General features: G+C 51.6%; 1 protein-coding gene across 3 annotated transcripts; it reads left to right on the top strand.

Annotated features, from left to right (window-relative positions):
• Positions 1-2,909: 2,909 nt before the first annotated feature.
• RGS16 (regulator of G protein signaling 16) lies at positions 2,910-9,350 on the top strand. 3 transcript variants are annotated; one of them, XM_027694816.1, is made up of 5 exons: positions 2,910-3,081; positions 4,298-4,399; positions 5,063-5,124; positions 6,417-6,583; positions 6,915-9,350. In XM_027694816.1, the coding sequence occupies exons 1-5, from the start codon at positions 3,002-3,004 to the stop codon at positions 7,113-7,115; spliced, it is 612 nt and encodes a 203-aa protein (XP_027550617.1). In that variant the 5' UTR covers positions 2,910-3,001; the 3' UTR covers positions 7,116-9,350. The 3 variants fall into 3 exon arrangements, with proteins under 3 accessions (XP_027550617.1, XP_027550618.1, XP_027550619.1); XM_027694817.1 differs by lacking the exon at positions 2,910-3,081 and adding an exon at positions 3,651-3,738; XM_027694818.1 differs by lacking the exons at positions 2,910-3,081; positions 4,298-4,399 and adding an exon at positions 4,579-4,913.
• The last annotated feature ends 4,551 nt before the right edge of the window (positions 9,351-13,901 follow it).

The raw sequence follows: 13,901 nt of genomic DNA, 5'->3' as shown, positions 1-13,901 counted from the left end.
AGAGCCATGCCCTGCTTCAAACACCCCAGTGTGGGACCTCCATGGTGAGTGTGACACTTCCTATGGCTTTGTGCATCTTCTGGCTGAGCCACTGTGGTGCCCAAAAAGACACAGCCTTTGACTGACTTTTTCCCTCCCACTGAGGTTTTACAGGGCTCTCTCTCCCCCATGGGAACTTGCAGGGACCAAGCTCCCACCACAGGTGGTTTCTCACCTCTTGCCATCAGCTTTGCCTCACCTGAGCCAAGAGCTTCAAAAGCTGCCACAAGGGACAAGGTAAAACCACACACACACTTGTTCAACACTCATTATGGGAAAAAGCAGTGAGGACACATGGACTGAAGCAAAGCAGAGTTTTGGCAGGCTGTAATCTCAAGGCAGAGATGTGCACAGTTTCTCCTCTCTGGCTCACATCCCCCATGCTCCTTTCCCATTGCTGTTGCTGCCATCCTGGGTGTGTTTTTGCCATACAGTTACTTTTCCCTGGCTGCTTCAAGCACAGTGGCTTTGCTGGGCACCATGGAATTGCTGCCAGAAATCATCTGTCCTATGTGCCTGTAACACGTGTGCAGCCTCCTGGAGGTTTTCTTCTGGCATAACGTGCTCTGAGGATGCCTCAAACACCAAGGAGAATTACCAGAACATCCTATGACTTTGCAGATCGGCAGGTGGGAGAATGGGCTGCAGTTTTAAAGGGGAAAAGGAGAGAGATGAAGTCCTGCTTAACACCAGGCGTGCCCCAAAATGACGAGATAGAACAACACCAGGGCATTGCTGAGCACTGCATCTGTGTGGAAAACCAGGGAGGAGACAGAGATGCAGGTGATGGAGGAGAAGGGACATTGCCACCCCAAACCCACAGCTGCTGGTCACCTGCTGCAGCTGGGAGGTGAGTGCCAACATGCTTTAGCAGGGGGTTGGACTGGATTATCTCCAGAGGTCCCTTCCAACTCGAGACTTATGTGACTCTGTGAAATACCTGGGTGTGACCCCCTCCTGTGGCTACCAGGAGCCCATGCCCCCGTGAGCATGGCACTGCCACTGCGACACCAGTGCTCCCAGCATGGTGGTGAACTGGGCTGGAGCACCGGGCTGAGGTGGCCAAGCACTTCCAAAACCTGTGGTAGGTCAAGTGATGTCCACTCTGTGGGCTTGCATGGACCTTCTTGGTGTCTACAGAGGCAAAGGCAATCTTACAGCCCTCTCACCTCTCCTCTTCCCCTTCTTTCCTTAAATCCACAGCAAGGATCACAATGCTAACCACGGTTTCAAGGCACAGAGAAGGCATGAATAAGAGCTTTCTGTAGCTCCATTTATCTGTAGCTGAATATCTGCTAACCAAGAAGGCTTAAACTTGATTATTTGAAGGGAAAAAACAACCAACAGAGCTATTGGGAAAGAGGCTGCTCTTGCTTCAAAGCCAAGACAGGAGCTAAAAATGTGTGTTCAGTCATTAGTCCTGATGCATGTTCCATGGTTCTCTTTGGGGAAAATAATTTTGTGGTTTTTTCTAAGTGTTGGGAGAAAGACAAGACTCCCCTTTACAGCTCAAGGGAGGTGAGGTGCCTAGTGCTCCTTCGAAAGTTTTCCATACTGATATCCTCACACCCTGGTTCCCTGAAGGCAGCTTGAGAGAAGCCTTTCTTCCCAGCACAGGGCCAAGATGGTTTCGTGCTGCCACTCTCCTGGCACAGCTCATCTCCCCTGGGAAAGATGCTCTGGCAATGTGTTCTGTGTGATGAATGCAGGCGGCAAGGGTAGGAGACAATCTGAGCTCTGGAAAAATGTCTGTGCTGGCTGTGGAGCTTGGAACAGCAGGGACCAAGTGGGGAGGAAGGGAGAGGAGGAGTGGAAGTGGCAGCTCTTGCCCTTGCCCTGGGACAGCTGTGAGCTGGGGGAATTAAAGTCGTTCCCTGAACTGTGGTGAGAGCTCCCTTCCAAGAGCCACTGAGTGGGGGGATTTCAGGTCTCTGGAATCCTGTGTGAGCCTGACTTTGGCATGGGGGACCTGCTGGCTGTTGTGGACCTCTCTGTTTGTGGCACCAGACCTTGGGGCTTGCTGGTGTGCAGTGTGTGACACTGGTTTAACCCTTTCTCTTCATCTTTCTGTTTTGCTGGTTCAGTCCTTCCCCTCCAGCTTCCAACCCCTCCCCTGCTTTTAGTCTCCTTTCCATCTTCAGGTCTCTTCAGGATCCACCTTTCCCACATGCTTTCCCCGGCTTTGCTCAGACTTTCTTTGATGTGCATCCCCTCCTCTTCCCTTCTCCCACCATACACCCCGCAGAGAATTTGTGATGAAGAAATGCAACTTCAGCCAACTTGTGGGCACAGGCATCGATCCTTACGTATTCCAGCCGTGGACTGGCCGTGTAATTTGCGAGGAATTGGAAACAGCACACCCTTCTGCTCTCTGTGGATTGCATTGCCTCAGGAAGTGCAAATCCTCCTACCCCTGGGATGCTGCAAATTGGCCTGACTCTGCTGAGGACTGGCATCCCCTGCTTAAACCGTTTGGGAAAAGCCTGCTGCTGCCATGGAAGTGCTGGGAGGATTGGAAGTCCTCGGGCAGCAGGAGGGAACTGACGACTTGCTGTGCACTACAGCGTCTGTCCTGTCCCTCTCGCTCTCCCCACCCGCGTTACCACCCGCCGCCGGTTACTCAGCAGGCTCCACACGTCGGTGGAAACGAGCCTGTTTTTTCCTGTTATCGAGGAAGCAGCTATGACTGTGATGCTCAAGGACAAGCCTGGGCCTCCCACACCCCCCTCCCCTAACAGCACACACTAACTTACCTAAGCTGTTATCTTCACGGGCGCTGCCAGAGCAGCTTTTGGTTGGCTGGAGGCTGGAGCGATGCTGGGTCCCCCTCCCCGCTCTCCCGCCTCCCACCCGATATAAAGCACAGCTCCTCGCCGCTTTTCCAGCCGACAGCACACGACCGCGGGCGCAGGTGGTGCTGCAGCCACCTGTTGCACACCCCTGCCATCGCCGCAAGGACCGGATGAGTTGCTGGATGCCTGGGTGCCCAGCTCTCAGCATGTGCCGGGGGTTAGCCTCGCTCCCCATCACTTGCCTGGAAAGGTAAGGAGCTTCGCCACGCCGCAGGTCTGGGATGCAGAGGGTTAGCTGGAAAAGGTGCACCTGGACCAGCCTCTGCTGCTGTGGCTGTGATGTTTCGGTAGAAACTGGGGTGCAGACTGCAAGCAAACACGCAGCGAAGTGATTTGTTTTGGCTGCACCCGTTCTGCTCCCCAGGAGGGGAACGCAGAGGTGAAACATGCGGAGGGAGAGGAGGCTGGACAGGGCTGCCCGGTGTCCGGGTGAACAAACACATCAGGGTTTCTCTGGCCCCATCTCTGCGGAAGTTGCTTCAAGTTGACAGCAGCAGGAGTGTTTTTGTCAACACGGTTGAACTGTTAAGTGACATGTTGCTCCTCCTGCCAAACACGGCTACGGAGCCCCACGCTGCCGGCTTGACATTTAAACACTTATTTTTGTATGGGCGCCTGGGGACGCCGGAATGAGCTGCAGCACACAAATAGCAGCGGGGCCGCACGGTGCCTCGGGGGGACCCTGGGGAGAGGAGCCGATTCTCCTGCCGTGTTGCCGCAGCGATTTCCCGGTAGGGAGGTGTCTCCATTCCCTCGCCCCAGAGCCGCGGTGACAGGCAGTAGCATCCCAGCCTCTGGCACAGGAGCATCGCGCTGCCGCCGGGCTCGCTGGCTCTGAAGGCATGGGGTAGGTGGATGGTGCCACTGGGGAGCACGGCCCTCTCCATGGCGTGCTGACAGGCTCCTGGTGACTCAGGGGCACCCCAAAAAGAAAGCCGGGGAGCAGCAACCTTGCAGCGGGGACAGGCTCCCGCTCCCCCGGGCAGAAAGCAATTGCTGTGTTTTTCCAGTGGTTTGGGAGAAGTGTAGTCCTGCCGGGAGAGCGGGATGGGAAAAGGAGCCAGGTTAGCTGCGGGGGCTCCAGCTGAGCACTCAGCAGCTGCTCTGCTACCTGCCCCAAAGGAAAAAGCTCGTCGTGCTTTGTATTTCATGCGGCTCTATCTGGGAAGCAAGCGGGAGAAAACAGTCCCGCAGGCTTAATGCGCTGCCGAACGTGGTTGCCAGGGAGCAGACAAAGCAACTGGGGGAGCATTTATTTCATACATCGGAAAGCAAAGAGGAGGCTGAAGCTGGGGAGCGAGGGCTGCCCCCACCGAGCCCGCGGGGTGCAGCCCCTGCGAGGTGAGGGGGTGGCAGCAGCAGTCCGACAGTCCAGCAAGCCCACCTCTCCCCTTCCTCCCTTCCAGAGCCAAGGATCTGAAGACCCGCTTAGGGATCCTGCTTCATAAACCAGAGCTGGGACACGGGATCGGGACCTCCAGCAAGCTGCAGCTGGGCTCCAGGCGGAGGTAAGCCAAGCAGTGCCATGTCCCAGGTTCAGCCCGGGACAGGTCCCCATGGACCAGGCTGTCCCGAGGGATAATCCTGCCCATCTGCGCAGCAGAGAGCACAGAGCGCCGTTCCCCCTCCCCATAGTCCCACCCAGGCAGGCCGGGAAGGCGGATCACTTCCCAGCTCCACCGGTTATAAAATCAGACGGGGGAACTGATGCTCTGGCATTAGGCACAGAGAGCAGGGCCTTAGCAATAGGCAAGAAACCCAGGGGGCTCCCACAGTTCCCGGTGTCTCAGACCAGTGCCTGGGATCCCTGGGGAATGCAGGCAGCATTAAAAACAAAATACTAAATACTGTTGCTGAGGGCTGGGTGTCTGCTTGCAGAGGAGGCTCTGCTGGGCTTGTACCAGCAGAAAAAGGCTCTTCTGAGCATTCTTTAGAGAACCTCCTGGCCAGCACTATGGAGCTGAGGTCTGGTGAGCCTTCAGGGACAGTAAAAGAGAGAGAGAAAGGAAAGAGAGCCCACAGGTAATGGATATTGGCCTCTCGCTTTGGTTTCCTGCCGAGTGCTGCTGCCTCCCTTCTTGCACTGTCTCCCAATGATGGAGCCACACAACTGAAGTGCTCCCATCCTTCACAGCAGGACAGCAAGCCTTACATCCTTTTGTCTTTTCCAGAGACTCCTCACGAGACGTACTGGAATGGAGGGAGTCCTTCGACCAGCTCCTCAAGAGCAAAAGTGAGTAGCATTTTGTTTTCTTCTCTTGGTGGAGCATGTAGCACAAAATACAGCTCTCAGTGAGCTGTATGCCTGAAGTGAGCATCCAAGGAAATCTCGTCTCCTCCTCAAATTAGATGCTTTAGGATTTATAAAGAGGTCCCTTTCCTGCCCAGACAGAGCTGATGCATGGGGTTCATTGCCTGACTTGGGAAGCTGTACCCTTTTCTTCTGGCTGGGTGCTTTTGGGGGCACAAGTGCTGTCTCACAATGCCTTGCTGCTGCCTCGGGACAGGAGCATCGTCATGGGCATCCCATGTGGAGCAGTCTGTCAGGGAATGTCACGGCATTCCCGGACCATCCCTTTCTCCACACTCAGGAGAAGGCAGAGTGTCTGCTCGCAGTGCCCTCCTTTGCACAGCGATGCAGCCACCTCCCCACAGCTTGCTGAGAAAACTGCATTGCTGCCCTCTGTCTGTCTGTCCTGTGCCTCCGGGGATGGCTCTTCCACAGGGAGAAGGAATTCAGCTGCTTTACTGAGTTACCATAGCCATTTCCCCCTCCAATATTGTGTGTATGTGGTGCACAGGGCTCCTGTGAGGTGCTGTCTCCCTCTCCTCCATGCAGACAGCACCTCCAGACCCAGAGAGGGCACCTCTTTTTGAGGTCCCCATGTAATCCCTCCCTTACAGCAGGCACACATTGGCAGAAGTGCCAAATTTTAACACAAGAGTAGTTGTCTACTTTAAAAGCTATTCCCCAGCAAGACAAAATCCTTCCACAGCAATAGTTCGGGGCTAGGCATATTTTTTTTTTCCAGGCTTCATCACGTGCTGTGATGGCTAACGAGCATCTCCGGCTTTGTAACTTAATCCATCCTCCCAGCATGGCTCTGAAATCCTTGCTGCAATTACTCTCCCATCCTCAGCATCTTGTCCCCCCCAGATCTCAGCTGAGAAATAAAAATAAAGGCCTGGTTCCTGCAGACGCACCGATGCGTCAGTGCATTTCTCCTTAGGTAGAATTAGCTCTTTTCCGAAGCTGTAAAGAAAATACTCTGAAGCCTCATTACAGAAAGGTTAGATAAACACAACCAGAGGATTACTTGTCTGTGGGAAAGGATTTTATTGGAGTCTAGAGGCCAATTAGCAGTGTCTCAGAGGGTGGAATTTGCCCGGAGGGAAAGGAAATCTACAGATGTCATGGTCTGAGCTCCCAGGGCGATGCTCGAAGGGCAGCGCTGTGTCTGGTGGTGGTCCTCCTTTTCCTCCTTGCCTTCTGCCCCATTAACTGCTCTTCTCCTCCCTCCCCAGGTGGGGTGAATGCTTTCCACACCTTCCTGAAGACAGAGTTCAGCGAGGAGAACCTCGACTTCTGGCTGGCATGTGAGGACTTCAAAAAGACCCGGTCAAAAACGAAGCTGGCCTCCAAAGCCAACAGGATCTTTGAGGAGTTTGTCCAAAATGAGGCGCCCAGGGAGGTGAGAGCATTTTCTGCCTCTGTCCTGTAGAAACAAATAGGGGGAAGAAAGGAATAAAATATCCTGGTGGATTTAATTAAAGTGCTCTTGTATCGGTGGGAAGATGAGTGCTTGTTCGTGAGAGCTTTCATCTCTAACATCGTGTGGTCTGTCACCATCGAATCATTCATGTCGGAACAGACCTCTAAGGTCATGGAGTGCAACCATGAAGGGATAGAAAGGCTTGCAAGAATCTTCACCCTCACCTGAAAATGCAGAAAACCAGGTTTTTCCCTCCCACAGGAGGGGAGTTAATGCCGAGCTAATGTTTATGGATGCTGCTTCCTTGCAGGTGAATATCGACCACGAAACCAGGGAGATCACCCGCAAGAACCTCTCCGGTGCCACCTCTGCTTGCTTCAACGAAGCCCAGGCCAAGACCCGCACTTTGATGGAGAAGGACTCCTACCCCCGGTTCCTGAAGTCCGCCTCCTACCAGGACATGACCAAGCAGGCCACCAGCCGCGGCACCAGCAAGAGGTCACATACCTGACCCGAGCCTGAAGCCACCACGGGGGGACGAACCGGGGGACCAGGCGGAGGCTGGGATGTGGTTTGCAGGGTCTGAGGTCTGCACGGCGGGGTTTCAGCTGAAGTCCTGGAATTTCAGCAGGATCCCCAGGACCTCGAGTGCTTCCCGCTGCCCACTGAGCTGCTGGGAAGGGCAGTCCTCCCTCCCTGGAGGAGCGGAGCAGGTGGGAACCTGGTACCTCCCCTTGCAGCTCAACTGGAGACCTGCATCTCTGCAGAGACCGAAAGAAATCAGATTCGAGTTGCAAGCCCTGGAAAAAGATCGGATTCCCCTAAACATCCATAACCAGAGAGCTCCCACCTGCTCTCAGGACTCTGCCCCTGAGCTGCAGCATCAGCCACTGGCTGGGAGGCCAGCACAGGAGCCTGCCATTCCCTCATGCAGAGCTTTTCCTGTGAGGGAATGGCCAGAATAAAAGCCCAAAGACTACGTGGCATTTGCAGCTGGAGGGATCCTGCATCTGCCTTCTCCTGATCCTGAGATCCTTCTGCTGTTTCCTATGCATGCTCTGCATCAAAGCTTTACACCTCCTTCCAGTGCAGCGCATCCCGAGCAGTGATGACATTTTTATCCCTCGCTTGAGCTCAATGACCTTTAGATTGCACAGAATCTTAGGTCACATGTGTAATTTTTATTACTATTATTGTTATTTATTTTATCATTATTGTTATTGTGTTATATATATATTTATTAGGAGAGCACTGCTGAAAGCATACACGCAGCCCTTGCTCTGAGGAGCTTGTGAATTAAATTATTTTAGCTATTGTAGCACTTAGCATGTGTCCCACCTCTTCTGTATAATAATTTAACGTGATCAGATAGATCTGTAATGCGACCATGGAGCAAGGTATGCCCACAGCAGCAGGGAGAGCTGCTGGAGGGGTCTCAGGAGGCAGGTTTTCCCTCAGCTCAGAGGACCACGGATGGCAGCACAAAGATGCTTTGCAGTGCATGTTTTTCCTTTCTCCCTTTAAAGATGTGGACGGCAGCTTGTCCTAGAGAGAGAATAGCGATGTGGAAAAGGCACTTTGCTGAGTGACCCTATGGAAAACGTAATTTTCACACATGGGAGGGAAAACCTGGGCTTTGTGCTGGTTTATAATTGGGTTTGGTATTCCCTGGGCTGGTGAAACCAGTCTGCAGCCATAGCACTTTACCAGAAACCCGTGGTGTGAGCGAGACAGCAACATGTGCCGTGAATTCAGTGTCTCGGAGGGGCGTCAGGATATATCATCAGCTCAGACCTGGGGGAGAGCTCTTCTGAAAGTCCCTCTCAGCAGGAATTTCTGGGTCCTGCAGCCACCTGGAAAGGTGTGGGTCCCATCTGGCAGCAACGGTGCCAGAAGCTGTGCCGGTGGGTGATGGGGATTCCACCAGTGTCCTGTGCTGGCTGATGGGGAACATGCCACCAGCACAGTTTCCTGCTGAGAGAGCCTGGTGCCACTTCATGTGGCTCCATTTATCCCTAAAACCCAAACCTAGATGTCCTCACCCACTGGTACTCACCCCTTGCCAAGGGAAGTGTCTTTTGCCCCCCTGCCCCAGCAACAGCTTGAGCACAGGATCACTCGGCTTTTTGCAGCTGTTTGAGCAGAACAAGGCACTGAGGACCAATTTGGGGATGTTATTCTACGAGTCCTCTTCCACTGTCCCCATCCTGGTCCTACCTCTGAGCTTCAGTAGGTCCCAACTCCATTTACAGGGAGATATTAGCTGCTTTCTTATTTATTATTTATTTTTACAACTGGAACCACCTTCGCTGTGTTACTGAAGTGAACAATGCACAATGGTCTGTTTTCATTACTGACGTGATGTTGTCATTACAAAACCAAATGTAAAGAGGAAAATACCGTGAGAGCATGGGCTGAGGCTTTTTTGCTTGTGGGCTTTCAATTAAATTTTACATTTTAATTTTGGATGCTTTGCAAAGCCCACAAAACCTGCTTGTGTTGGGTGACTTAAGGGGCATTTCCAGTCACTTTAAAAGTGGCAATGTCAGGAGCAGAAAAGGAAGGGGGAAGATTTGTGAAGTGTAAAGCTTTTTGGTATTTGGCTTATTGGAGAAAACCAAACAGTTCACAGCAAGAATGAAAGCAGGAGTTAAGTTTTGAATATATTGCAGGGAGGGGAGCATCTGAGTGTAGCTTGAAGATGTTAATGCTCTAAATAAAAACCCAACCAAAGCATGGTTTTTAAGCTGCCTTCTTTCTATTTATTGTGTGTTTTGGAAGCCAAAATTAACTGGCCTGCGTCAGCAGAGGAGAGCGTGTGGGGACTGCTGAGGAGGAGATGGAATCACTGGAGCATGTGTGTTCCAAGGTGTTACTGTGAACACAAGCCATCCTCTGCCATTAAAATGCCTTTTACAAGCACCTGCAGCTATAACAGAACTTTATGTCCCTTCTAATACAGCCATGCAGGGTGCAAGGATCACCATTGATTGTAAAATACATCGATGTTGCTCCACCCCTATTCCCTACCTATCCAGAGGAAGGCAGGTTGAACTTCCCCGTCTTTTATTCCCTTTTTAATTAAGCATGGCCTTGTCTTACAAGCCAGGTGATTTGGAATCACAGCAGTCTGCATGTATACCTAATCTTTGTGCGTGTCAGAGGGAAGAAATGAGCTGAAAGGTGTCCAGGAAGTGCTTAAATTATTTGTCACAAAAGAGTTAGAGCAGTTAAGCAGTCTAGAAGCAGCTAGAAACAAAAAAATAGTGTTGCTGATTTGTTTTTTTAACTGCAGCTCCTAAATGAAAAATATGAATACCTTGTCTTGCAGACCTTGAAGCTAATTTAACACTGATTCTCCATTAAAAAATATTTAAGTAAGCCAACAAAAAAAAAAAAGGTAAGAAAAATATAGAATTACAATCTATGTGAGCTTTCTTTAGAAGAAAATTTATGTCCATTCTTGATGCATCATGCATGGCCCAAGCTGAGCCTCAGCCTTGCTGGTAGCACTCAGACCCCACTGCTGATTCTGGAGAATCCCATTTGCAGCACAGTTTCGTCTTTACAAGCCTGAGATGCTTCCCAGAGAGACAATTCCACTAAAAGCAAGCCTGGATCCAGCGCATCTTCCGCAGTTGCTTGCCATATCCAGTGGCAGTATAACAAAACCTTAAAGCCTTGGGGGGATAAAAGACTCCAACCCACAAAACCACGTTGAGAAAGAGGAGCCAAAGCTTCCCATGACTGCCTTCGGGCACGGCCGGCAGCGATCGCTTCCAATAAACCACGGCCAAAGTTTCCCAGGGAGGAGGCTGCGAATTTGGAAGCAGCAGAGAAGATCTGAGCTCTGGCGAGCAAATGTGGGGGCTGGTGCTGGCCCTCCCGCCCCCCCCCGGGGTGTGAACACATACTTGCTCCAGGGCCAGGTTTCCATGAGCCAGGATGGGGGGAGGGTGGATTTATTTGGTGGAAAAAACCACCGGTTTCCCTCTGCCCTGGGACCAACCGTGTTCCCAGCAGCTGCTCAGTGGGGTGGCATCGTCACTCAGGGGGTCCCCGCTGTGGTGGGACCAAAAAGCTTCAGGGTGGCCTTAGGACGTGGACACAGGTGCACAAGTGGCCCCACAAAGACATGTATTTAGGCAGGTGGATGTGCACATACAAGTGTACAGATGCTGAGCCTTCATCTTCCATGGATACACATGTGACAACATACACATGCAGGGAAATCCACATTTGCATCCATGATATAATTATTTTTTTTTTTTTAAAGAAAGACTGCAAAGAAATGCAATGTTATTTCAGGATGTATTTGGAGGAAGCTCAGCAGCAAAAGGGATGCACTGAGCCATTTCAAACACGGCAAATGCCCTACCCCGCGTTCCGCAGTGCTCTGACAGCCCCCGGGCCGGCTGACAGGGAGGAAGCAGCTGTATGGCACTGATTCCCACTCGGCAGCTTCCTCTTCAAGGCCTTTGCCTGAATAAAGTGCCAGAAATCACAGCTGATGTGTTTCCATACGGCTCACTCTCCCTCGCAGGCAGCTAAATGCCAAGGTTGCCAATCCGCTCCAGCTGCGCGCAAGGATTCTTATCCCCGGGGTACCTCGGGATCTGAGAAAAAAATTAAAGCTAATTTTCATGTTTTCTGATGCTGCTGGGGCACCGAGGGTAGTGTTGGGGTCTGCAGCCGTCCTGCCTCCCCGGGGTTGGGCTGCCCTGTGCTGGAGGACAGCTCGGATATGGTGCAGCAGCAAGCTGGGCTCAGCCTGGGGCGGGGAAGATGGGGATGAGAAACAGCTGGGAGGAACAGTGCTGGGGAACCGCCTCCACTGCTTTTAAGCTCAGATGCCTGGTATAGTTCCTCCTTTTTTGACCTACCCTGGCTGATCTGTGATGTTTCCAATGGACCTGCTCTGCTCTCCTTGCCCAGGGGCTGGGATGTGCTGCCCTGCTTGGTGAGGTCCCTGCCTGCCTCACTGTTGTCCTCACCTCTCCTTCCCTGCTGCATATGTTGGGTTTTTTCCATTTTTTGTGGTGATGAGGATTGAGCAGCAGTCAAAAAAAGTAGCAAATGCAGTTAAAAAGTGTAGAAATACTCCATGGTAAAATGTGTAGATGTGGCACTGGGGCACATGGTTTAGTGGTGGACTTGGCAGTGCTGGGTAACAGTTACCTCGATGATCTTGGAGGTCTTTTCAAACCTAAATGGTTCTATGAAATGTGGTTGATGCTCCTACATGGATAGCATCACCTGTTAGTGTTTAAACTGCATCCTTCTGTGGACTATTTTCCAGAGCTGTGTTCCAGCACAGAGAGTCACATCAGCGTGGCCAAGCATATAAACCCTGGGATATTCCCTCTTGGAAATATAATAAGAAAGCACGGGAAGGGAACATGGAGAAAAAAACCTCATCTTACTATTTCTAGCTCCTTTAAAAATTATTTTGCCTTTGGCAGGCAGTTTTTGTTGCCCCATTTTGCTTCATTTTTATTTGTGGCTGGTGGCCGGGACACGGATTCCCGGAGATGTTATCTCAGGGGAAGGGTTGCAAAAATGGATGCAAGTCCATCAGGATGGAAGAAAAGGAAGATTTGCTTAACTGTGCCCTTGATTTCCCTTCTGACTGTGTCTCTGCAGCTCATCTCCTGAGGCCCTGTGTTCATGGGGGCAAATAATGACTCTGCAGATCTGCGAATACAGCAGGAACTACATAGCCCAGGGCTATAGGAATAGCTGTGGAGAGGAGCTCTCTGACTCCTGTGCTTTAGAAAACCTTTGAGACCCTTATACTCACCACAAACTGCCTGTCACAGGGACTGAGTTTAAGCTTATGACTATGGAAAGCAATTTTTGGATCGGGGATGAGAGATAAGGAAAGTGTTACCAGCAAATCCTTCTCTGCTGAGGTACAGGCACAGGATACTTCTGCCACAGATCTGCTGGTTGCAAACACCTTGTTCTCACTATCCTAGGGTTTGGGTTCCCACCATCCTAGGGTTTTTCATCTTCCCACCATAAGATAATGAAAGACTTTAATTAAATCAGCAAGCTGAAGAAGGCTTTTGTACTTGAGTGGGTGGTGTGATATTGTTATGTACTGTAATGTTGACTTCTTTTGGATCTGAGCCTGGGATGTGCCCCTGCTCTGCTTATTTGCCAGCCTGCAAATGGGTAGTTTAACACTGGCAGCTCCAGCTCCAGCTCTGGTTAAACTGGGAGTGATTCTTTCTGTGAATTAAAATGAGATCTTGACAGCCCTGAGAGTGATTTGAGATTGTTCCCTGAGTTTTCAGTGTCTTTGTCCCTGTGGGGCTGTGTCAAGGTCTCCTGTGGCAACACAAACTCTGTGAAATTCCATCCAGAGACCGTGGGATGCTCCCAGACCCTGTGGATGGACTGCACACTGTGGGAAGCAGGATGCCCCATATGACAGCAAGGCAGAAAGACGTGACTGCATAGGCAGAGTTTTGTGAAAGCTGGTGTGCAGGCATGAGCCAGCAGTGCAGGCATCCATAAAGGATTGGGATATGCATGTAAAACATGTGCAGGACTGTATCCATGCAGCCCTTCCAGGTGAGTTTTCTGCATTTTCGCCCTGCATTTGCATCTGGCCATGTCTCCATGTACATCTGCAGACTCCCAGTTTGTGCACGTACCAAGGCACCGTGGAAAGCCAGGCATGATTTTAATGACACAATTTCATCCCTGTTTCATGCCTGAACAGAATCTTGCAGCTGGCACAGTTCAGTGAGGGTGGCTGGGGAGGTTGTGTGGGCCCTGCTGAGCTCACCTTATGTCATGGGGCAATGGGGGAAACTGAGTGGGATGTCACAGCCTGAGTTCCTTCATGTTTCCTTCACAGGCTTTGCAGGTAGATGTGAAGGGCTGGAAGACCAGGCTCCTCGGGCAGCACTGTTTACACAGAACTGGCTCCAAGGAGGAGGAGGGTGCCTGGGCGGTGGGAGCTGCCTCAGTGCCGTGAAGAAACCGCGGATCTGGAGCTCAGCGGCTCCCTGGGCGTAATTTAGCAGCAGGGCTAGTTTCCTCATGTGGATGGATTCATCAAAAGGCGAGGAAAAACTTAAAATAATAACCCAAACCACCCCAAAGTCCCCCAAACCCCAGCACTGACGCACTGAACGTCTCCGTGCCTTCAGCTCCTGAGCCGCTGCTGAGCAGATGTTTGTAAAGCGGCTCTGTGTGTATGGGACCGTATGGGGAGAGCACTTTGCTCACGACCTCTCTGCTACGCGCTGAAAAAAAGGCGCCAAACACCCTCCCCGAAACCCCA

The sequence above is a fragment of the Neopelma chrysocephalum genome, unplaced genomic scaffold (genome assembly GCF_003984885.1).
Source record: "Neopelma chrysocephalum unplaced genomic scaffold, ASM398488v2 Primary Assembly neopelma1_98, whole genome shotgun sequence".
NCBI lineage: Eukaryota > Metazoa > Chordata > Aves > Passeriformes > Pipridae > Neopelma > Neopelma chrysocephalum.
The sequence above is the reverse complement of the archived record's forward strand: the minus strand, read 5'-3'. Positions and strand labels throughout refer to the sequence as shown.